General features: G+C 41.5%; 2 protein-coding genes across 6 annotated transcripts in view; one reads left to right on the top strand and one right to left on the bottom strand.

Annotated features, from left to right (window-relative positions):
- STXBP3 (syntaxin binding protein 3) overlaps positions 1 to 3,284 on the top strand; it is a 50,019-nt gene extending 46,735 nt beyond the window's left edge. For all 5 annotated transcript variants that reach the window (XM_041748381.1, XM_041748384.1, XM_041748379.1 and 2 more), the window contains 2 exons: positions 1,247 to 1,395; positions 2,348 to 3,284. In XM_041748381.1, coding sequence (XP_041604315.1) covers positions 1,247 to 1,395; positions 2,348 to 2,442 — 244 coding nt within the window. In that variant the 3' untranslated portion in view covers positions 2,443 to 3,284. The remainder of the gene's footprint in view (positions 1 to 1,246; positions 1,396 to 2,347) is intronic.
- Positions 3,285 to 10,086: 6,802 nt separating this feature from the next.
- The window catches only part of AKNAD1 (AKNA domain containing 1), a 35,367-nt gene continuing 22,681 nt past the window's right edge, over positions 10,087 to 22,772 (bottom strand). The window contains exons 8-13 of the mRNA XM_041748569.1: positions 20,048 to 20,145; positions 16,385 to 16,518; positions 16,183 to 16,290; positions 14,089 to 14,170; positions 11,512 to 11,641; positions 10,087 to 10,756 (exon numbers count right to left, since the gene is read on the bottom strand). Of these exons, the coding sequence (XP_041604503.1) occupies positions 10,625 to 10,756; positions 11,512 to 11,641; positions 14,089 to 14,170; positions 16,183 to 16,290; positions 16,385 to 16,518; positions 20,048 to 20,145 (684 nt within the window). The 3' untranslated portion in view covers positions 10,087 to 10,624. The remainder of the gene's footprint in view (positions 10,757 to 11,511; positions 11,642 to 14,088; positions 14,171 to 16,182; positions 16,291 to 16,384; positions 16,519 to 20,047; positions 20,146 to 22,772) is intronic.

Raw genomic sequence — 22,772 nt, 5'->3', positions numbered from 1 at the left:
AAGTGAGCACAAGCAGGGAGGTGGGGAGGGAGAGAGGGAAGGGGAGAAAGAAGGCCGAGCATGGAGCCTGACATGAGTGAGATTCAATCCTAGGACCCTGAGATCATGATCTGAGCTGAGGGCAGATGCTTACCTGGTTCATTGAGCCACCAGGTGCCCCTTTCCTTCTTTTTTTTTTTTTTAAGCTGAATAATATTCCACTGCATATATATATATATGTATATACACTACATTTTCTTAATCCATTTCTCCATCAACAGATATTTAAGTGTTCTGTGTCTTGGCTATTACAAATAATGCTGCAGTAAACACAGAAGTGCAGATATGTCCTTGATAAACTCCTACCATCATACCTTACTGAGTTCAGCATGGGATTTCCCTGTACCACATCAGCACCAGATCTGTACCTATGCTTCCCTCCCTGTGCCTATAAAATAGAGCTGACACTCTCTGATTTGTTTCATATGAGAAGTCTATGACTTCCTAAAGTTTAAAAAAAATGAAGGGAGTGGCACTGAAACAAGAGGATTTTAAAGACTTCAGAAAGTCATAGATTTTGGGACACCTGGGTGGTTCAGTGGTTGAGCGCACCTGCCTTTGGCCCAGGGTGTGATCCTAGACTCCCAGGACAGAGTTCCACATTGGGCTCCCTGCATGAAGCCTACCTCTTTCTGCCTGTGTCTCTGCCTCTCTCTCTGTGTGTGTCTCATGAATAAATAAATACAATCTTAAAAAAAGAAAGAAAGAAAGAAAGTCATGTATTTTCAGGTGTCTGAGTGACTCAGTTAAGCATCTGACTCTTGGTTTCAGCTTGGGTGATCTCAGGGTCCTGGGATCGAGCCCCATGTCAGGCTCTGTGCTCAGCGTGTAGTCTGCTTGAGTTTCTTTCTCCTCCTCCCTCTGCTCCTTTCCCCTGCACTTGCTTGCTCACTCTCTCTCTCAAATAAATCTTAAAAAAAAAAAGTCCTAGACTTTTCAGGTATATAGTGTCAGCTCTATTTTATGTGTAAAAATGCTGAACTAGGTTATGAGCAATTTGTCCAAACTCTCTGTTAGATCAAAATTAAACTTAAAATGGGGCTGTCCTACCTAACCTGTCTTGGTTCTCCATTCATACCATTGTTAAGTCATTTCCATAAAATAAGTGTAATTGGTGTCAAATTTGAGTTTGAGTTAGGCTTTTTAAAAACTCTGCAAGTGCTATGGCTTTGGAAATATTTTTAACGTGTGGGTATTTATTTTTTAGTGCTCGCCAGAAACCTAGAACTAATTATTTAGAGGACCGAAAAAATGGGTCAAAGCTGATTATTTTTGTAATTGGAGGAATTACATACTCTGAAATGCGTTGTGCTTATGAAGTTTCTCAGGCCCATAAATCCTGTGAGGTTATTATTGGTAAGACATTTTCCTCTTTTCAGTTTTGTTTTAAACAATGCAAACCGTTATGTTCTAAGTTACATAGAGGACTAAATTGTTGAATACAGAAAAACTTACTAATCATAGTGTTTTATCTAATGTGCCACAGTTCTTTCCTGATTGACCTTTTTGATAATTTGATTTTTAAATATTCTATTTTCAGAGGAATAAGCTTCAAAATATTATATTACTTAGATACTATTAAATATGTCTTTTAAAATACTATGTTCTCTACTTGCCCTTAATATTAAATAAGTTTTAAGACATAAATACATTTCTACTACAGAAATACTTTTGAATGTTTTTGTGCGTGTGGACTTGACATTGGCAAGTCCTGAATGGAATTTAGGTGTTTTGTTTTTAAGATTTTATTTATTTATTTGACGGAGAGCACACTCAGGGGGAGAGGGAGAAACAAGCAGGTTCCCCTCTGAGCAGGAGTCAGACCCTTCCAGGGATTGATCCCTTTGCCTGTCCCCCTGCTCCCTCACGTGCTCTCTCTCTGAAATAAATCTTAAAAAAAAAAAAAATTTTTTTTTTTTCAGTCAAAGCCACTGATACAGAAGCTCTCCTCATGCAACAGTTGTGTACCAGGTCTAAATCTACAGCTCTGCTTAATGATCCTGTGATTGAACATGACTATTCTGTTCTGCCACAAGGATACAATAACCTCCAGTTTGATCTTCAGCATATCAATGCATAGCACAAAGTAGACAAAGTACTAGGAGTGTTTTACTGAGCATGCTGTTCAATGAAGGGGAAGGACTGAAATATTGAGGTATAGGCAGATTTCAGGAATGTGTCTTATAGAAATTTTGTTAAATTGCCCCCAAGCTATGACACTTTGCAAATTTGAGGAAGAGGGCAATATAATTAGTCAAGAAGAATATGTAACTGCTGGACTCTGAAAATGTATCTTCTATCCTACCAGGTTCTACGCATATTTTAACACCCAGGAAACTTTTGGATGATATAAAGATGCTGAATAAACCCAAGGATAAAGTCTCCTTTACTAAGGATGAATAATGATTTTCATTTCTTTTGGAGATTCTTACTAACATGTTCAACTAAAATCAAGACAAAGTTGTTATGTCATTTAAACAATGTAAATATTTTATGGAATAATGATTTTTCAAATATATTTCATAAGGGACTTTATGATTACATATCATAAATTTGCCATTTTTAATAATTTAAATAGTGTTGCTGCTTTGTAGATGAGAAGAAATGTTAAAATGCTTTCTAAGAGGGAATTTTACACTTTTGCAACTGAATATATTAGAATTATGGGTAATTTTTCACAACTACCTATGTACATACTAATTACTTACCAGATTACCTGTCAAATATAGTTTTTTGGGAAAGAATGATTTTAAATGAAAAGGTTGTAAAAGTAAAACTGTATGATAGAATGATTTTCTATAAATAGTTTTTTTCATTTGAAATTCATTTATGTGTAAATTAATTCTGTCATTAATAGAATAATTTCACACTGTATACTGTCTACCCAAATGCTTCTAAAGAACACAATTTTATATAATTTCAAAATCATATATGTTTAAAGTAGAAGACCAAAAATAAGTGTGATATTCTAAGAGAAAGTAAATGTAAAAAAAAAATAATAAATAAAATAAATAAATAAATAAAAAGAAAGTAAATGTATAGTTACAAAAATTTATCTTTTGAGGGGCAAGGGAAGAAGGAGAAGTTGGGAAGTTTAAAAGTTCTAAATCAGAAAGTTACAAAAAAGAAAGAATGCACCATAATCTTCCCACCATGATAGATCCTGTTGACTTTTTATAAAAATAATGTAATATTTGTATAAGGTTGGATAATATAAAGATACGTATACACATGTGTTAAGCAAAGGGTGTGTCTTTATTTCAAATCTCTCTTTACCCGACCTCATAGTGGCCTCATAGTTTTTTTTTTTAATTTTTTAAAAATTTATTTATGATAGTCACACAGAGGGGGCAGGGCAGAGACATGGGCAGAGGGAGAAGCAGGCTCCATGCACCCGGAGCCCGACGTGGGATTCGATCCTGGGTCTCCAGGATCACGCCCTGGGCCAAAGGCAGGCGCCAAACCGCTGCGCCACCCAGGGATCCCTATGTGGCCTCATAGTTTAATATACTACTCATCTTCAGAGTTTTGCTCTTACATATAATGCAGCATTGTTAGGGTACATACCTTTGCAAACACAAATACTTTTTTTTTTTTAAAGAGTCTTTATTTATTGATGAGAGACACAGAGAGAGGCAGAGAGAGAAGCAGGCTCCATCCACACAGCCTGATATGGAACTCGATCCCAGGTCTCCAGGATCACGCCTTGGGCCAAAGGCAGGTGCTCAACCCCTGAGCCACCCAGGTGTCCCCCATTTTTTTTTTTTTTAAGATTTTTATTCATTTATTTGAAAGAGAGCACAGTTGGGCAGAGGCAGAGGGAGAGAAAGCAGACTACCTGCTGAGCAGGGAACTTGGTACCTGAGCTGAAGGCAGACGCTTAACCAACTGAGCCACCGAGGTGCCCAGGTGCCCCCTACACAAATACTTTTATGATACAAATTTCTAGCAATGGTATAGCTGGCCAAAGTATTTGTGCATTTAAAATGTAGTTGACTTTTGAACATCGTTTATGGGTACTGACGCTTGCCTCCAAACCATGCAGTTGAAAATCTGTTGAAAAACTGTTTACTCCTCAGAAACTTTACTAGTAGCCTACTGTTGACCAGAAGCCTACCAAAAACATAAGTGGTCGATAAACACAAATTTTGTACTTTATGTATTATATACTGTATTCTTACAATAAAGGAAAATGTTAAAATCATAAGAAAATACATTTACAATACTCTATTTATCCATAAAATCTATGTTTAGGTGGACCTGTGCAAACTTGTGTAACTTGTGTTGTCCAAGAATCAACTGTGCTGATATTACCATTTTAAATTTTCATGTAGGTAAACCTATCACTTTTCCTTTTTGATTTCTGAATTATATGTTAAACCTAGATGGGATCCCTGGGTGGCGCAGCGGTTTGGCGCCTGCCTTTGGCCCAGGGCACGATCCTGGAGACCCGGGATCGAATCCCACATCGGGCTCCCGGTGCATGGAGCCTGCTTCTCCCTCTGCCTATGTCTCTGCCTCTCTCTCTCTCTCTCTCTCTCTCTCTCTCTCTCTCTATGACTATCATAAATAAAATTTAAAAAATAAAATTAAATTAAAATTTAAAAAAAACCTAGAAATACCTTTTACAACTAAGATTATAAATTCACTCATTGTTTCTTCTAGAACATTTACATAGCTTTCATTTTATTTTTGCAGGCAATTTTTTCATCAATCTAGAATTGACTTTAATGTGAGAATGTATGCTAGGTATTGTCTCTTAGCACTTGGCATTATGTCTCATGCCTCCCCATCTCCTACCACAGGGGATGAAAGGCTAAAAATGCAGTTTTGCAGACTTAAAGATAAGCAGGGTTCCGGACAGTTTAGGTTCTGCCAATGATTTGCATTTCGTCAAGATTTAGAAGGTGGAGATTATGTACCATGACTGTACTAGTGGGACAAGCAAGCTTCTGCCACCAACAGCACTGGCTTCCTGTTCCCTGGATCACAGAAAATGATAGAAACTTGAGTCTAAAAGTATCTTGGCCCCCAGTTTCTGCCCCTTCAGCTTTTTCTTTGATTTTTCAATTTATTTATTTATTTATTTATTTATTTATTTATTTATTTATTTATTTATTTAAGAGAGCACAAGCAAGCGGGGAGATGGTGGTGGAGGAGAGAGCAAGGGAGAAGCAGGCAGCCCCTGAATGCAGAGCTCAACACACAGCTTAGTCCCAAGACCCCAAAATCATGACCTCAGCAGAAGGCAGACAGACGTTTAACCGACTGAGCCATCCAGGCGCCTCTTTCCTCTGATTTTTAAGGATCTGTATTCTATTCTTTGAAATACCTTGTGGAATTTCTGTTCTATGTGAACCCTGACACAATAGGAAATAGGAATCCAGCTTTCTTCCTAAACAGTCAGATACTGTACAATGTATTGGGTAATCTCTCCTCATTGAGTCTGAAATACTATCTTTTTTTTTTTTTTTTTGAAATACTATCTTTATCATACACTAAATTTATATTTGTATTTTGGTCTGTTTCTGAATTCTCTTTTATTGACTTATAGTTCATAATGTTGTTTTTCCCTGTTTTAATTTGTGCTATATTTTATTTTTATTTTTTTTTTAATGAGAGAGAGAGAGAGGAGCAGGCTCCATGCAGGGAGCCTGACGTGGGACTCGATCCTAGGTCTTCAGGATCAGGCCCTGGGCTGAAGGCAGGCACTAAACCACTGAGCCACCCTGGCTGCCCTGTGCTATATTTTATTAAAAAAATTTTTTAAACTCCATGCCACATGTGGGGCTTGAACTCATGACCCTGAGATCAAGAGTGGCATGCTTTATTGACTAAGCCAGCCAGATACCCCTAATTTGTGCTATATTTTAATGTATGACAGATAGAATTTCTACTCCACCCACATCTAAATCACTGATATTTTTCAGAGATTTTCTAGCTATTACATTTTTCTAAATAAAATTCAGTATCATTTTGTTAATACCAAAAGTTATTTTGGATTTTCATTAGGTTGCAGTAAATTTATAGGTGAATTTAAGAAGAATTGACAGCTCTAGAATATTGAAACTTGAAACTCAGGAATATGGAATGTCTTTTTATTTACCTAAATCTTTATGACCTTCAAAACCTTTATTTTCAGGATGCCTGGGTGGCTCAGCGGTTGAGCGTCTTTGGCTCAGGGTGTGATCCCGGGGTTCCAGGATCGAGTTCTGCATCGGGCTCCCTGCGTGGAGCCTGCTTCTCCCTCTGCCTGTGTCTCTGCCTCTCTCTCTCTCTGTGTGTGTCTCTCATGAATAAATAAATAAAATCTTTAAAAAAAAAAACTTTATTTTTCTTCATATAGGTACTGTAGTTGCCAATACCTTTATATTGTGGTTCCATGTATATTAGATTTTTTATATTTTCAAACATCTTTTATATAGGAACATTATTGGTTTGATATGTTAATTTCATAACTTGGCTATTTTATTAGTGATAGCAAAATAATAATATGGAAGTGCTTACTTAGAGCTTCATACATGCCAGGCGCTGTTTCAGAGTGCTTATATTACCTCATTTAATCCTGTGAGAATAGGCACTATTATTATCATCTCCATTTGAAAGCTGAGAAAACTGGAGCACATGATGTAATGTCACCTGGGTGTGCATGTTGGTACACAGCTCTCTTTGTGCATGGAACATGGGAACGGTTCACTGCCAGTGAAAGGGTTAGTTTTTGGTGTCTGTTTTATCTGAGGCCCTTGTATACCTTGGTTACTGTCTGTCCAGAGTTAATACATGTGGAACAGAGACTTACACTGATCCAGTGCCCTGGAACAGATGGAACCAAGAGTGTGATGACAGCAAACACTGGCCCAATCATTCAGTCACTTAACACCTCAGTGATTACTTTGTCCTGTCAGTGATGTGAGATCCTTTGAGGCCTCCAATTTATGTATATTTTAGGCTTAAAATTGGGGAGACCCTGTTTCCTAAATTTACTGAATTCAAAGACCTAGGTTGTCATCTCACATAAATTCCTCGTATAAACTGATCCCACCTCCAGAATTAGCAGTTACCGATTCTGATAAGACCCTGAAAAAGATACTTTGCTCTTAAAACTAACTGAAACCATTTATTCGCTATCTTGGAAGCCCACATTTGCTTCCTGTTAAAATATGCTTCATTTGTAAAGTATAGTGGATTCACATTGTTCCGCCATATTCACAAAAACGTAAGGAAATTACCGGCTGTTGGCAAAGACACAAAAAAATTCTTGCATGTGAGCTCCAAAGGCCCAGATCTTGACAGTTTATTTTTTAAGATGTGATGCGTCCCTAACTCAGTTCTCTAGGTATTTGTAACCCTTTGTGAAGGCTGTCAAATTGCATGCAAGCAGGTTTCTTTTAGAATCAAAGGAGCAAAAAAGTCTTCATCCCACAGTAAAATTTCTACTACCAAAGCAACGTTTTGAGTATTAAATATAAACATACTCAAATTCAGTAGGAATTAGGTCTATTTTAAATCCCTAGCCATAAGTTTACAGTTGAAAGGAGTGATAAGAGGACTTTTCACTTGTATAATCTAATAGTTAAAGTGCACGGCTAGAATTTCTTTATTGAAGAGTTAAAAACATCCCCCCTCCCTCGTCCTGCTTCTTGCTCCTGGCAGCCTCAAGCCACCAGGGCACAGCCACACATTGGAAATAAACATAAAGAGGCCTCTGAACAGTGGAAACTGCCCGGTGTTGGCTTCCCACACGGCTGCCCTCGCAATGGTGAGCCTTTGACTCTCGAAATGCAATTATGTTCAGTTAATGAGCTTGTTTTTCTGGTCTGTTCCTGCAGCAGAGTTAGAAGACAGATCTGTCAGAATTTGCACAAAGAAGGGAGGAGACGCCCGAGGCTACATAATTGGTAAATATAAAATTACCTTTGTAAATCAGAGCCTGGCACTTTTTTTAAAAAGATGAGCAAGAGAGCGCCAGCGAGCGAGAACGAACAGGGTGGGAGAGAGCAGCAGACTCCCTGCTGAGCAGAAGCCCACACAGGGCTCAGGATCAGGACCCTGGGCTCTTGACCTGAGCTGAAGGCGGTTACTTCCCACTGAGCCACCCAGGCGCCCCAGGGCCGAGCACTCCCAGAACTTCTTAAGGACATTAGGGATCCCTGGGTGGCGCAGCGGTTTGGCACCTGCCTTTGGCCCAGGGCGCGATCCTGGAGACCCGGGATCGAATCCCACATCGGGCTCCCGGTGCATGGAGCCTGCTTCTCCCTCTGCCTGTGTCTCTGCCTCTCTCTCTCTCCCTGTATGACTATCATAAATAAATAAAAATTTAAAAAAATAGTTTAAAAAAAAAAAAAGGACATTGGCTCTGTTTCTGGTTCTTGGATTAAACACGTTGCAGTGATTGTTCATAATGACCCTCAGTCAACAAAGAAGTGTAAAATTACATTTAGAATATAGTTTAATAAAGCAGAGTTGGGCTATATTTTTAAATACATGATTACAATAGTTAAGTTTCTACAAAGGTTAATTGAGCCTTTAGGAACATTCATTTATGGTGGTCCTTTCTAACCTGGGCTCCATGGATTTGCTCTAGGTGTCCCTGAACTTTTAAAAATTGTGTGCAAAATAGTGTGTGCGTATATCCCTTTTCCTTGAAGAGTGGAGCATAAAGGAGGGAGACTCCATACCTTTCATCAGATTCTCAAAGACGGTTGAGCCCCAAAATGGTTAAGAACTAATGAGTCGTATGAGAGCCCTTCAAGGCAGAGAAGTGTAATTTTAAACTTGGAGACAGGATAGTGATGCTTGGCACACACAACCAGGTTATCAAGTTGTGATTAAATTTAGGTAAGTGATGACTAGAAGCCTCTTAGCATATACACAGTTTAAGCTCCCTTCTTTTCCTCTTAAAATGCTACTTCCAGGGATCCCTGGGTGGCGCAGCAGTTTAGCACCTGCCTTTGGCCCAGGGCGCGATCCTGGAGACCCGGGATCGAATCCCACGTCGGGCTCCCGGTGCATGGAGCCTGCTTCTCCCTCTGCCTATGTCTCTGCCTCTCTCTCTCTCTCTCTGTGAGTGTGACTATCATAAATAAATTTTAAAAAATTTAAAAAAAATTAAAATAAAATAAAATGCTACTTCCAGTCTTTGCTCTCATCCTTACAGTACCCCAGCTTAAAGTACCATTAGCCACAAAATCAGACATATCTTCAGGCTGGCCTCTGCTTTATCTCTTGTAAGGCACCCTAAACCAATTTCCAAGTCCCAAAGTTAAAAATAGTCCATTCTCCAGCCAGATGGACAAATAGCAACTGCCTTGGCCACAAAAAATCTTCAAAGTGGGAATAGATTCAATTCTCCCTACACAGAGCAAAGCTCTGGGGGTTGGGAAACCCTTTGTTGACTGTTTGGAGTGAATAGAGGCCTCAGGAAGCAGAGAAAGAGCCAATAATGTGCTGCTCTGTCATTCGAGAGGTTATAAATCAGTCTTGAAGCAAATCAAAATCTTGTCCTGGCATTCTACACGAAATATTATAAATTTAGTTAATCCCTGGTACATAGTTTTAGTGAATTGTCTTCACTTTTGTCCCAAATTCATTAATCTAGGACTAACACTTTTGCATCTGACTTCAAGAGATCTTCACGTAATTTATAACATAAACATATTGGAAGAATTCTCATACCGTACAGAAAGTGAGTGAAGAGTATAGAGTCTTCCTTCCCTGAATGACTCCCAATTCCATTTCCTAGAGATCCACTGAATATTTTTGTGTATTGTTCCAGAAAATAGGTATGCCCTTTGAAAAACACACAAATGAGGTCACACTACATATAGTATGAGTCGTCTTGCTTTTTTTTGCTATCTTGTAAGATAATCCACCTCATTTTTTTCAGTGTCTGCAGAGCACTAGCTGCATGACTGTTGGTATTTATGAATCACCATGTAGGGTATTAATTAGTTCCATCTCAGGGCTCTTCTCATCAGTTCTCCAGTGCCCATCCATGTGCGATCCCATGGCCAATGTGGGAGTTACTATGAAGTAATCACTGCTCAGAAGGTTAGTGCTTTTACATTTGTGGAATTTGATACCAAGTTGCCTTCCTACCAGGTTGCACCAATTTACACTTCCACCCTCAGGATACAAAAGCACCTGTCACCCCCAGCCTCCCTGACACTGGCTTTTCTAAACTTTAGTTTTTGCCATACTAATAGACAAAAGTATAGTTTATTGTTTGTTTTGTTTTGTTTTGTTTTAGTAATCTCTACACCCAACATGGGACTTGAACTCTTGACTCTGAGATCAAGGGTCGCATGCTCTTCCTACTGAGTCAGCCAGGCACTCCTAGTTTATTGTTTTGATTTCTTTTATTATGAGTTAGGAAAAACATATTTATTTTAAAATATTAATTTTAAAAATCAAGGGTCCATTTTTTTTTCCTTTTAAGCACTTGGTGCCCCCCATTTCATATGGTTTGGGTATTTTCTCTAGAAAGTCACCTTCCTAAATTGTATAGTAAGATACTTTTGGGGGGAAGATCAAGTTTTCTTAGCATTTTTCTTTTTTTTTTGTTCCTCAGTTGCCTTGGGTCGAACTAGTATTTCATTTGCTTCCTCCATCTCTGTGCTTTGGCAAGATCTTCTGCAATAGTTCTAATCATTTGATCAGTAGTTTCTTTCAAAATGGTTGCTGTCCTTAGGGCATGATCCAAAGATGAGTTTAATATCTACAGAGGAAAAGTCCACACGTTAAAAGTTACTGTTTCTGTTAATTGGGTTATCTCATTATTAACATTGCAAGATGGAATTTTTGGAGCATTCTTTTCCCACCCAGTCTATTCCTGTTTTTGACGGTTAGTTTCCTAGGAAACCAATCTGAGATGGAATATATTTTTTAGGGAAAGGGACAGAAAAAACACCCAACACGTGACTGATGAGTGTGAATCAGAGGGTGAGGTCAGCAACCTGCTGGGCTGTTGCCCTGCTTCAGAGGAAGAGGTCCGTGAGAAAGAAGGAAAGCTCTTAGGAGTCATCGAAGGGGATATAGGGGGTCATAACCCCAGAGGGGGCACCGAGGGGTATTAGTGCTTGCATTGGAAGCCTTTGAAAGTGGCCTGGGATTTGATTTGAAAATAGGGAACTGCTGGCAGCTCTAACCCCAGTGTCACTCGAACAGACTTGTGAGTGGCTGGAAACAGTCGCTGCTGCCTTCAGTCCTGGCTCAGGGGATCCTGTGGCTGAGGCACCACCCACAAAACACTTTCTCCAGGAAATTTCCCTTGGAACCAATTTAGGAATAATACAAACCATGTGGCTGCTCAGGCTGTGTGTCTTTATGTTAGTGCTGAGCACACATTGTCTTTAGCAGAGCCAATTTTCTGGTGCCCCCACACTGTAATAATTTAAAAGCCATCAGTTTTGTGGTCAAGCCCATACTTAAAAGCTGCAAGGATTCTAGATTTTTTTTTTCCCAAGTCCTCACCTCAGATTTTGTTTCTTTGGTACTGCCAAAGTTTCTTAAGGATTTGCTTCCAGAAATCCTGCAGGAGTAGAGATGGAGTGAGGGTGTAGCAAAGTCTGAATTGTAGGTCATGAAAACCCTAAGATTCTTTCTAGAAGGCAAAAGCATATTTGTATCAATCTCTCCTCTCCCCCTTGCTTGTGGTGCTTCAGTAGTGGCCGTGTGTGTGTGTGTGTGTGTGTGTGTGTGTGTGTGTGTGTGTGTGTTGGGACTGAGGAGTTTATGCACTCTCTGCCTTTTGTAGCTCTCATAGCCCTGTTGTGGTTGACCACAGAAATGAGTTGTTCCATGACCACGAAGGGCATTTCCTCTCAGAATCTGTCTCTACTTCTGTTGCCACAGAAAGAGGCGAGACTCCAATTTTTATTCTTTTCGGACCAACCTTTTACCCCACATATTTATAAAACAAATGCACACAAATCTGCCAATTGCAGGCACTTTGACTTGAGTTCATTCTATCACTGGTAAGCTTAACAAAGCGAGGAGGGAGCAGCAGTAGGAAGATATAAGCAGCGCCTCTTTAAACAGGCACCCCTGGGATCCCTGGGTGGCGCAGCGGTTTGGCGCCTGCCTTTGGCCCAGGGCGCGATCCTGGAGACCTGGGATCGAATCCCACATCAGGCTCCCGGTGCATGGAGCCTGCTTCTCCCTCCGCCTGTGTCTCTGCCTCTCTCTCTCTCTCTGTGACTATCATAAATAAATAAAAAAAAATTAAAAAAAAATAAAATAAAATAAACAGGCACCCCTCAACTACTCACTGTAAGTATGACTACATCTGTTGATGGTCTGGGTGAATAAGAGGGGCCGGCATCACTATGTACAGTTGTCCTGGTTGTGCACTGCATGGCTCTGGGAGGTTTCATTCACAAAGACTATGTGAAGGGCACTGCCTGGTGTTATGCTTTGCACAACCATGAGTAGTGGCCTTAAGGGATGCCACAAGACCTTGCCTGTTGACAGGTGGGCTATGGAGCCATCCTCACAACCCCCTGGCTTGGGATTCCTTCTGTTAAGCATTACTTCTTTGGTACATAAAACACTTGTGGCAGTCATCTCCAGAAAGTCCAACCTCAAATGCTTGTGACCCAATGCGTCCCTTCATCTCCCTCCCCTACCACATTCACATGAGTTGGTTCCGCAGGTTAGTTGAACACATTGGATCTATCATCCGGTTGACAGCATCAGAGACCATCAGCATCAGGAGCCCCTAGCTAACAGAAATCTCCAGACAGGACAGGGCAGGGCAGTGTGGTGCTGTGGGAAGGGCATAGGCTTCAGAGTCCACTGTCTCCCCACATCCAATCAGTCACCTTATCTACAATAACAGCCATCACTTGCTGAATGCCAGGTACCTTTCCAAGTACTTTATATGTATTGGCTCAATCCTCAATGAATTTGGCACTATTGTTATTCCTACTTGGGGAATAATGGGCAAACAGAGTGGGGAAAGCGAAGCACAGAGATCTCAAGGACACTGAACCAAGATGCAAACCCCAAATAACCCCAGAGGCCACATTCTTGAACACCACACTGCATTATGGTAGTAGCTAGTGAGTTCTGAGTGAGTGAGTGCGGAGCCTAAACTGTTAACCACCCTGCTACACTATTGGTTCTGCCTCCTGACCGCTCTCTTTCCTTTTCTACCACCCTTGGCGAAGGCTACCATCATCTCACCTGGATTATTGCCCCAGCCTCTTACTTGGCCTCTGTGCTTCACGCCTTGACTCCTCTACTCCATTCCTGCTTCTTTAGTAGTTAGAATGATCTTTTAAAACACTAGGAAACTTTTAAAACACTCTGGTTTAAAACTTCATTGGCTTGTTATACTCAAGAGTTTGAAATCCTTCCTGTGGCTGACAAGCCCCTACATGGTCTGCCCTGCCCATCCCTTCACCAGCCCCATCTTGCCCCACAGCCACACGCTCTACACTGTTCCTGAATTTGCCAAGGGCCCTTCCCACTCCAGCAAGCTCTTAGACTAGAATGTCCTCACTGTTAGCCTCTACATCCTCTTGCTAGTTGACTCACACTTATCTTTTGGTGTTAGCTTCCCTGAACCCCCAAATTAGCTATTAGTACTCAGTACACTCCCTTTGTGGCACTTACAAAGACTGGCCCTTCTACCAAAAAAGTAACTTCCATGAGGACAGGGACAGTAGTTTAATTTTTCACTGTGTCCTCCCCAAGCAGGTGCATGCGGGGCCTTCTTGGTGCATGGTGCATGCCTGGTGGCCTTCTTGGGGCTGGGAGTCCTTCTATGACCATAATCCCCCTCCCATGTGGCACTCTTGTCATGCAATCTCTCACTAGAAATGATGGGGGTGACCCCTGGCACGGGACACTGCTACTGACATTCAAATATTTGTTGAACGAATAAACAAATGTTTGAAGTATTAGCCATACTTTGGTTTGAATTTTGGCTCTACTACTTATGATCTAGGTGATCTTGGGCCAATAATTTAATGCACTAAGCATATTGTATGTAACCAGTTAATGGGTAGTCATTTTTATTATCATTAATAATAAAATAATACTTACTTTCCTGGTATGGTCTCATGTTCATCATGAGAGGATTTTGGATTCGATGTCTGGGAACAGATCCATTCTGGTTTTGAACAAGCTGAAAAATGTTAGCTATGATTAAATACAGAGCATCAAAAATGATTCCCAAATGGTGGATATATGGGTATCATTTCCCGAACTTTTCTGTATGAATGAAATATTTCATGCAATTTTAATGAATAAGAAGATTAGGGAACATAGAAAACAAAGAACTTTCTATCAAGTATTCTGAATTCATGAAAAGAAATTCAACTTATTTATTTATTTTAAGAAATCCAACTTTTAAAAAGAGTTTTCTCAGTAACAAGAGACCAAGAGTCTAGATTTAGGTTTCTGGGGTGCTAGCTGTGTGATTCTTGAGCATCTGTCCAACCTCTGTGGACTCAACTACTTCATCTGACAAGTGAAGGGATAATCTCTTCCATAGCATGGACCAAATGGATTCCTGAAGTCCTCTCCAAACACAAGAGCAAGGCTTCTAGGAGTCAGAAACTAAATTATGTTACTAAGACAATTTCAGAAAATAGAGACTAAACTGAAAAGAAGATAAATATAGGAAAGGCACCATGGAAGATAAGAAGAAAGTCAGGGAAAGGAAGAGAGAAGAATCAATGGCCTAAATCTGCTTTCTCTGTTTCTGGTTCTCCTTCCAGGTCTCCTGTCTTATTCGCCCGTTCTCATAGCTAGGCTTCACACCCCCTGAGGAGGGTTCCATTTGACAAGGAACTAGGAGACATTGTCTCTCAGACATGGAAGGCAGAGCAGAAGCCAGAAAGCTCAAATTAGTCATGCTGACCACCCAAACTTAAGTCATGATGAGCAGAGATACTAATGAGTTCAGTCTTAATTCTTTGCTCTCCAAATATAATTTTGGATTTTATTTGAAACATCATAACTCAGAGTTGGGAAGGACCATAGGGTCATCTGGTCCAGTTCTAGTCTGGTCTATAGATTTGCAATATCCTGACAGAGTATATTGTCTCCGGACAGCAACCCACTCCATTCCAATTTCTGGAAGATTCTTATCAACATTGAACAATGCCTTGCTATGACTTCTACACTCTTGGCCACATACATTTACTAATGCAGTTCAAAGTCACACTTCAGATGACTCAGTTGACCCCTCATTCCTTCATATATTGGAATAACAAGTCGCATGGGGTATAGACCCAAAGGCCAAGGAGACAGTAAAGAAATCTGCCTTGTTGCTTCTGCAGAGTTTTAATGGCTGTCATCTTGAAAGCATACATCCATTTGAAGGATTTGGCAGCTGGGGGGCGGGTGTAAGGGACGCACAGCTGAGTTCAATGAGGTAGATGGCATTCTTTCATCTTGGAAATTGGCAGTTGGGAAAGATAAAAAACATTCCCCTGGATGCCCTGTCCCAGATAGGGAGAAAAAGTGCTCTGGTGGTATGAATTTTTCCCTCAAGCAGAGCATGTCAAAGAGCAGCTATGGCTGTTGTTCAGAAGCAAAACAAGGAGTATTTCCTTCTCTCCCTTTTGTTCTCTTAGCACACCCTTTGCTCATTGTAACATCACATTTTGCCATGAATTTTCCTTATTTGGGTATGAATTCCTTTCAATAGATTATGAACTCCTTGGGAGGGAGGAGCCATGTCTTATTCATCTTTATAAATAAATGTTTGTGGGATTTTAATTTTTTCCAAAGGCAGCAAAATTTTATATTGAAATTAGCAATATGATGTTTAAGGAGTATAAAAATAGTCTGTTTCTTTACATAGAGATATGTTTAAAGCTTTCACCTGAATAATAGCAATACTAGTGGTAATTATTCAGTTGGTCATTTGTTTAGTAAATATTTACAATTTGTTACCCACTTACACTGAGTTAGCACTTGATAACTTTATTGCTAGGATCTCCTATCTCCCAGCCCTGGCCCTTGCCATCCAGGATGTGAAAGCATCAGATGAGTACTGGAGAGCCAAGCAGCAGACTGGAGAGGGCAAGGGCTCCCCAAAGGGAAGCAGTAGGCGGTGTGATATGGGTCCCGCACGCCCAGGAGACCAGCCTGTTTACAAAGATGAGATCATGCAGCAGATGTACTTACAAGGTGAAGAATTTTTATTGTCATTTAAAAAGCAGAGCTTGACAAAGGCACTTCTTTCGTTAGGATTTAAGTAATTCTGTCCTGGGCTGTTGTACCTATAATGAAATTCTAAAAAGAAAAGATGAAAAATACAACTTGTTACCTGCAAACAACAGCTGTCCCCACTCATGAGCTCTTTGCAAGTCCTCTGAGCCACACTCACCTTCGAGTGGCTCTTTGCTACAGACCCTTCTGGAATTATGATTCTCAGTGCCATAGTTCTCACATTTATTACTCTGCAATCCAGTCCTGGAAGCAGAATGGCAGCTGGGGCTGGTATCAGAACCTGAAAAAGCCCAAGTTACACAGAGGAAGAGTTTCTTCATTAGAGTCCTAAAATGCGGTGTGGAGAGTACAGTTCTAACCGTGCAAGGTATGCCGTAAGCGCCAAAGTGTTCAGCTTCCCCAGCTGTGTTCCCAAGGGGAGCTGCCAGCCTAGGGATGACATTTGGAATCCCATTATGACAACTGAGAGATGTTTTGGTAAGTAGTAGATCTTAGCCTCAGCTTTTCCTCGCACAGGTAGGGGCTTAGAGGTCTGCTGAATCGATGGGTCTGTGAGAATTCGGTCCACTGAATTAACGACATATGCAAGATTGCTATTTTTCCTGATTTGCCCTGATGCACGCATGTTCTTTTCTTAGATCTTATTGTGGCCAAGAGCTTGTGTTTTTTCACCTAGACATTTTACTCTACATCAAATCCATGAGCTGATACGGGAAACTGAATTATAGCTTTGCCCTTATCTGCACCAAAGAGGGGCTGGTAGTAGAGAGCGTGTATGACTAGTGCAGGTCTAGAATCTGGCAGGCTGTGGGCAATGGAGCCTTCCAGATAAGGCTGGAGCGTGAGAGCCTGGGCCAGACAAGCAAGCACAACAGGCTTGGGGTCCAAGCAGCATCTCAGCTCCAGGAGTGATGAGGCCAGAGGACAGACTGCCAGTGCTACCTGCCTTGTGCACCCAGTATTATGCTCATTTGTAACATTATCTTTCTAAGAGTAAGTCACAATGGAATGAGCTCTGGGGATGTTTTTTCTCTTCCATATCTCAGTCAGTAGTCATTGAGGGGCTCCTGGGTGGTTCAGTTGATGGAGCATCTGACTCTTGGTTTTGGCTCAGGTTTTGATCTTGAGGTGGGGCTCCATCTCAGTGTGGACTCTGCTGGAGATTGTCTCCCTCCCCTATGTCCTCTCCCCCCACTCATGTGAGCTTGCTCTCTCTCTCTCTCTCAAATAAATAAATAAATAAAATTATTGAATCTCTTCTCAATCTATAACTGAAGGAAATTACAGTAGAGGATCATGGGCCTACCCTGGGAAGGTTGCATAGTAGAAAGAGAATGAGGTTCAGATAGACCCGAGTTTGAAGTCTGGTTCTGCCACTAGTTAGTGGTGATGGTTAAAAATATGTCCAAACAATTTTTTGATATGTTCTTCAGAATGTAAAGCCTAATTCTTCTCTCCTTGAGTGTGGGCTGGATTTAGTGACTTGCTTCTCACAAATAAAGTGGTAGGGATGACATATAAATTCCAAAACTAGGTCATAAAAGACACTGAAGCTTCCATTTTGGACTTGGTCTTGGATCACGTGGCTGCCATGTCATAATGACACTCAAGCAGCTTACTGGAGAGGTCCCAATGGCCTTGTGAGTGAACCTTCTTAGAAGCAGATTCTCCAGTCCCAGGCAAATCTTCAGATGATGGCAGTACTGACCAACATCTGACTACAGCCTCATGAGAGAACTTGAGCCTGCATCACCGAGCTAAGCTCCCAAATTCCTGACCCATAGAAATTACAAGATAGAGTGATGCCTGGGTGGCTCAGTCAGTTAAACTTCTGACTTCGACACAAATCTTGATCATATGGATCTAGCCCCATATTGGGCTTGCTGCGCAGTGGGGAACCTGCTTCTCCCTCTCCACTGCTTGTTCTCTCTCTCTCAAATAAATACATAAAATCTAAAAAAAAAAAAAAAAAAGAAAGAAAGAAAGAAAGAAAGAAAGAAAAGAAAAAAATAACGAGATAGAAAACATCTGTGGTTGTGAACCATTAACTTTTGGGATACTTCACTATACAGCAGTAGAAATACATCAGCTCTTTGGCAAGTCACTAAATTTCTCTGAGTCTCCATTTCCTTATCTGTAAAATAAAGATAATTCCTGCTTACAGGAGTGTAGGGTAGATATGTTATATACTATATCAGCAGTTCTCAAATTCTTTATGTCAGAACCCTTTTTACATTCTTAAAATTGAGGACCCTAACTGAGGACCCTAAAGAGCTTTTCCTTATTATAGTTTTTATCTACCATATATCATAATTTGTGCCATTTTTTATACCTGTGGTGAAAAATCTCACCCTGCATTGGAGAAGAGCTATTATATGACATTCAGTCAGTTGAATATGGACTGGTAGAGAGGTATCTATTATAAATTTCAAGTCATTTTTGCTTCTGCAGGATCATTCAAATCTTTCCAAGACTGAATGGACAGTCCTAAGGGCTTTTTTTTTTTTTTAAAATAGAATTCTAAACTGAGGGATTTAAAAATATTTTATTTATTTTGACATTTAAAACCAATAGTAATTCATTTCATGCTGACAAAATACCAGGTTTTTATTTTTAATTTTTCAGAAACATTTTATTCATTTATTTATTTTAGATAGAGAAAGGGGAGGAGCAGAGGGGGAGGGAGACAAGCAGACCCCATGTTGAGCACGGGACTCGATGCAAGGCTGGATCCCACCACCCCAAGATCACAACCTGAGCTGAAACCAAGAGTCCAGCGCTCAACAACTGAGCCAACCAGGTGCCCCAAAGTAATGGGCTTTAATTTAAAAGAAAAGTATGAGACGAGTGGCAGCGTTTTATGTTTTGGCAAGCGTCTTGAGGATCTGGCTTAATAGAAGGCAGCTGGATTCCATTCAATCTGTTGCAGTATTGGCCTTGCACGGATACGTAGCTGGGAGAGGACCTCACCGCCCTCCTGAAAGGGTCTCAGGGACCCCAGGGCCTTCCGACCACACTTTGAAACCCTCTACTGTTACAGCATATCTGGTATAGTAGGTGTTCAATCTATAGTAACATTACTGTTACTGTTAGCAAATGAATTATCTACAGAGCAGAAGTAGGACTACGTGGGACGGAACAGAAAGAACACCGAGTTGAAGGAAAGACTCTGGGCTACCAGTCTGTATCAACGTCCACAAGCCTTGTTAGCACTCTGGCCCCAGTTTCTCAGGTACAAACAGGGTGGACTAGGCTCAGGAGTGACTCTCAGGCTCGGGAGTCGCCTGGACAGGCAGGCCTCGGCCTCACCTCTTCCTCAACCAGCGTGTTTCTGTCAGGGGATGTTTTTCTACTTCAACTACCTTTGGAGGAAGGCTCCTATGACCAAAAAAAAAAAATCACTGAATCCCATGCCCTGCCCTGGTGCTCTCCTGGCCTCCTCCCAGCTCTCATTTTCTTTGCTTCTGTGAAATGTGTGTGGACAAGACAGCAGCAATTCTCCCATGGCCAGTAAACTCACCAGGTGCAGATTATGGGTCATGCTGGAAGGGTGACACACAGAGCTGAGGCCACCTCATGACCCAGTGCATGGAGTCCTCTGATTCCCGCAGAAACAAACATGGGCATTTTCACCCTGTCTGACCACATTTGATCTATTTGAATCTATTCAGTTATTAATTTTTTACATATTGCCTCCAAAAATACAATATGCAACACCCTAGTCTAGGTAAAGCTGTTTGGTGTGGCAGGTGGTCTGTCTGGACCGTGGAGAGGGGCCTTGAGGCTGGAACACCCACAGCCCTGGGGCCCCTCAACTTACTGACAACAGAATCTGCACGCAATGCCTCTTCTTGAATGGCAGTGGGACACCTTCCGCTGTTGGTCCTTCTGTGCCCTTTCTTCTCCATGTTTTCCTTCCTATAAGAGGTGCATAAGATCCCATAAACTTTTTGTACACTTCTCACAGAGATCATGAGAGTACTGGTAAAACTGAAATGTTCAATTTCTTGTATCAGAGCCTGGGGCGATAATGGGAGTGGCATGTTGTCCTCATCACAGAGATCCCTTCTGCCTGTCTTTCTGAGAGCTTCCCTATAAGAAACTTCGCCCTAGCACCAGGTGGCCTGGTAAGAATGTGTATGCCTAATGTTAAAAGTAAATCTGCTTTGTTCCCCAGAGGATAGCATCTAATCATCATGCAATATAGAAATATACACACAATACAGAAATTTGTACAGAATTATAAAATTCCGTACAAATTTGTATGGAATTATATCATTGTATTTGTATGGAATTATAAAATTTGGAGTTTTCTTTTATTCATGTCTCAAAATCAATTCTTTTTTTTAATAAAGATTTTATTTCTTTATTCATGAGAGATAGAGAGGCAGAGACACAGGCAGAGGGAGAAGCAGGCTCCCTGCGGGGAGCCCGATGTGGGACTCGATCCCACGAGCCTGGGATCATGCTCTGAGCCAAAGGCTCAACCACTGAGCCCCCCCCGGCGCCCCTTAAAATCAATTCTTTATCAGTACTAGGTCACATAGGAGCCTTTGTGGCTTTGGCTCCATAAACTGCAAGCTGAATGAGCCTAGTGAGTCCAGCAAGATGGATTTTGTCCAGTGTGTATGGGGCTAAAAGCTATGGGAGCAGACAGGGTTAGTTTTAGCTGTACAAGGCCACCAGGGGGCATCAAGAAAGATACCTTACAGTTGTCATTTACCAGGACACTTTCTGTGACCTGTCTGTAGCTTCAGCCTCCTTCTTCACAGAAATTCTAACTCCTTCAGAGAAATTCTGATTAATCACAATTCCTAATAAAGCCCTTGCTGAGCCCCTGAGATACAGTAATAGCCTCCAGGAAAGTTGCTCGTTCTTAGTGTGGAAGGCACTTTGCCCATGATATCCTGGACATCGCTGGTGGGCGGAATGAGATGCATTCCCTGGGGGATGGGGGACAAGCCCTAGGCATTCCCTGGCAAATGCAGCACACCCAACTGTCCCTAGGCCTGCTGCCCGTGGAGAGAAGCACTGTGGCTGGAGTTGGTGGGGCTGGGGGCTGAGAAGCTGGGCCCTTCCCTTCGGAAAAACATGCTTTCTTCCTGACTCACATATTTTCTCATACCTCATTTTCTGTCTCCACCCTCCGCCTTTGGGGCATTTGAACATCTGCTCTCCAAAGTGGAAAACCTGGATTTCTTTCAAGTGAGTTCAGGCCCACACATGACTTTCTTTTTCTGCCTCTTTAAAACTTCTTTGAACACTAAAATCTTCTTGCTAAATGCAAAAACCAAGAGCCATTCTACTTGAGGAGACAGTTTTCCAAGAAGATAAAGTAACTAAAGTGTGTTCTTAAATCCAAAATCCTGCATCAGGCATAGCACAAAGGGATAAGCATTTTATATGCAGCATATATATCCTTTATGTGCATATAAATACCCTCCAAATGTCAGCAAATGTCATAAAGCACATGTCCTAACAGAGATATCTAATCTCCTAGAAGAGGAAAGAGTCCTTTGTTCAATTAGTCCCTCAGGTGTTATGTAGTTTACGAAGATTTTAATTTATAAAGCATGTGTATCTCTACTTCACACCCCATCAGTACATTCATTGTTAGATCTGATTTCACACTTGGTTGTGCTTTTCCTGCCCTCTTGTCCATCATTAAAGAGAAATTTTAGTCTGGAATATCGATCCCTGCCTTGGTACTACAGAGTACCTGTGAGGTCTAGACTAGGAATTTGGAAAAGAAGCATTTAATACCTTGAATGCTTAATCAGAATGTGTTTTAAATGTAAAACTGTTTTTATTATACTGAATACAATCTAAAAAAATTTCCCAAACCTGGGTTTAATTCAATAGATAGTAACAGTGGGCCTGGGGCGGCTCAGGGAGTCGGCATCATCATTGCCTCTTATTTTTAAAGGAGAATCAAAGCCTGTGGTTGGCAGGTCAGTTCCAAGCCACGGTCCACAGCCGACGCCGCACGGTCATTTTTAGCACAAACACCGAGCTGTTTCCTTTTTTAGGGGGAGGAAACTCAGCAACATCAACACTTAGGACAAGCGCCCGTCCCCGCGGTGGATCGCGCTGCAGCCTCAGACCGCGTCACCTGCGTCTACTAGAGCCCATTCTGTGCGGGAACGCTTGTGGCGGAGCGGCCCTGCCTCCTGACGCCTGACCTCTCCAAGGGAAGTTAGCCAAGCTTTGGTCCCGTCCACAGCGCCTCCTGAGGGCGCAACAGAAGCTCCAAATGATTCCGAATCCACATGAGCCGGCAGCGGATCCCAAGAAAGTTTCCGGGAGCCCTGGGTGCCTCAGCGGTTGAGCGCCGCCTTCCGCCCAGGGCGTGACCCCGGGGTCCCGGGCTCGAGTCCCGCGTCCGGCTCCCTGCTCGGGGCCTGCTTCTCCCTCTGCCTGTGTCTCTGCCTCCCTCTCTCTCTCGCCGTGTCTCTCAAGAATAAATAAATAAATCTTAAAAACAAAACGAAAGAAGTTTCCGAGAACATTACGGATTTCTCCGTAGGATTTCACATCTGTAGGTT

The sequence above is a fragment of the Vulpes lagopus genome, chromosome 3 (assembly GCF_018345385.1).
Source record: "Vulpes lagopus strain Blue_001 chromosome 3, ASM1834538v1, whole genome shotgun sequence".
NCBI classification, from domain to species: Eukaryota; Metazoa; Chordata; class Mammalia; order Carnivora; family Canidae; genus Vulpes; species Vulpes lagopus.
Note: the sequence above shows the minus strand (reverse complement) of the source record. Positions and strands in the feature narration are given on the sequence as shown.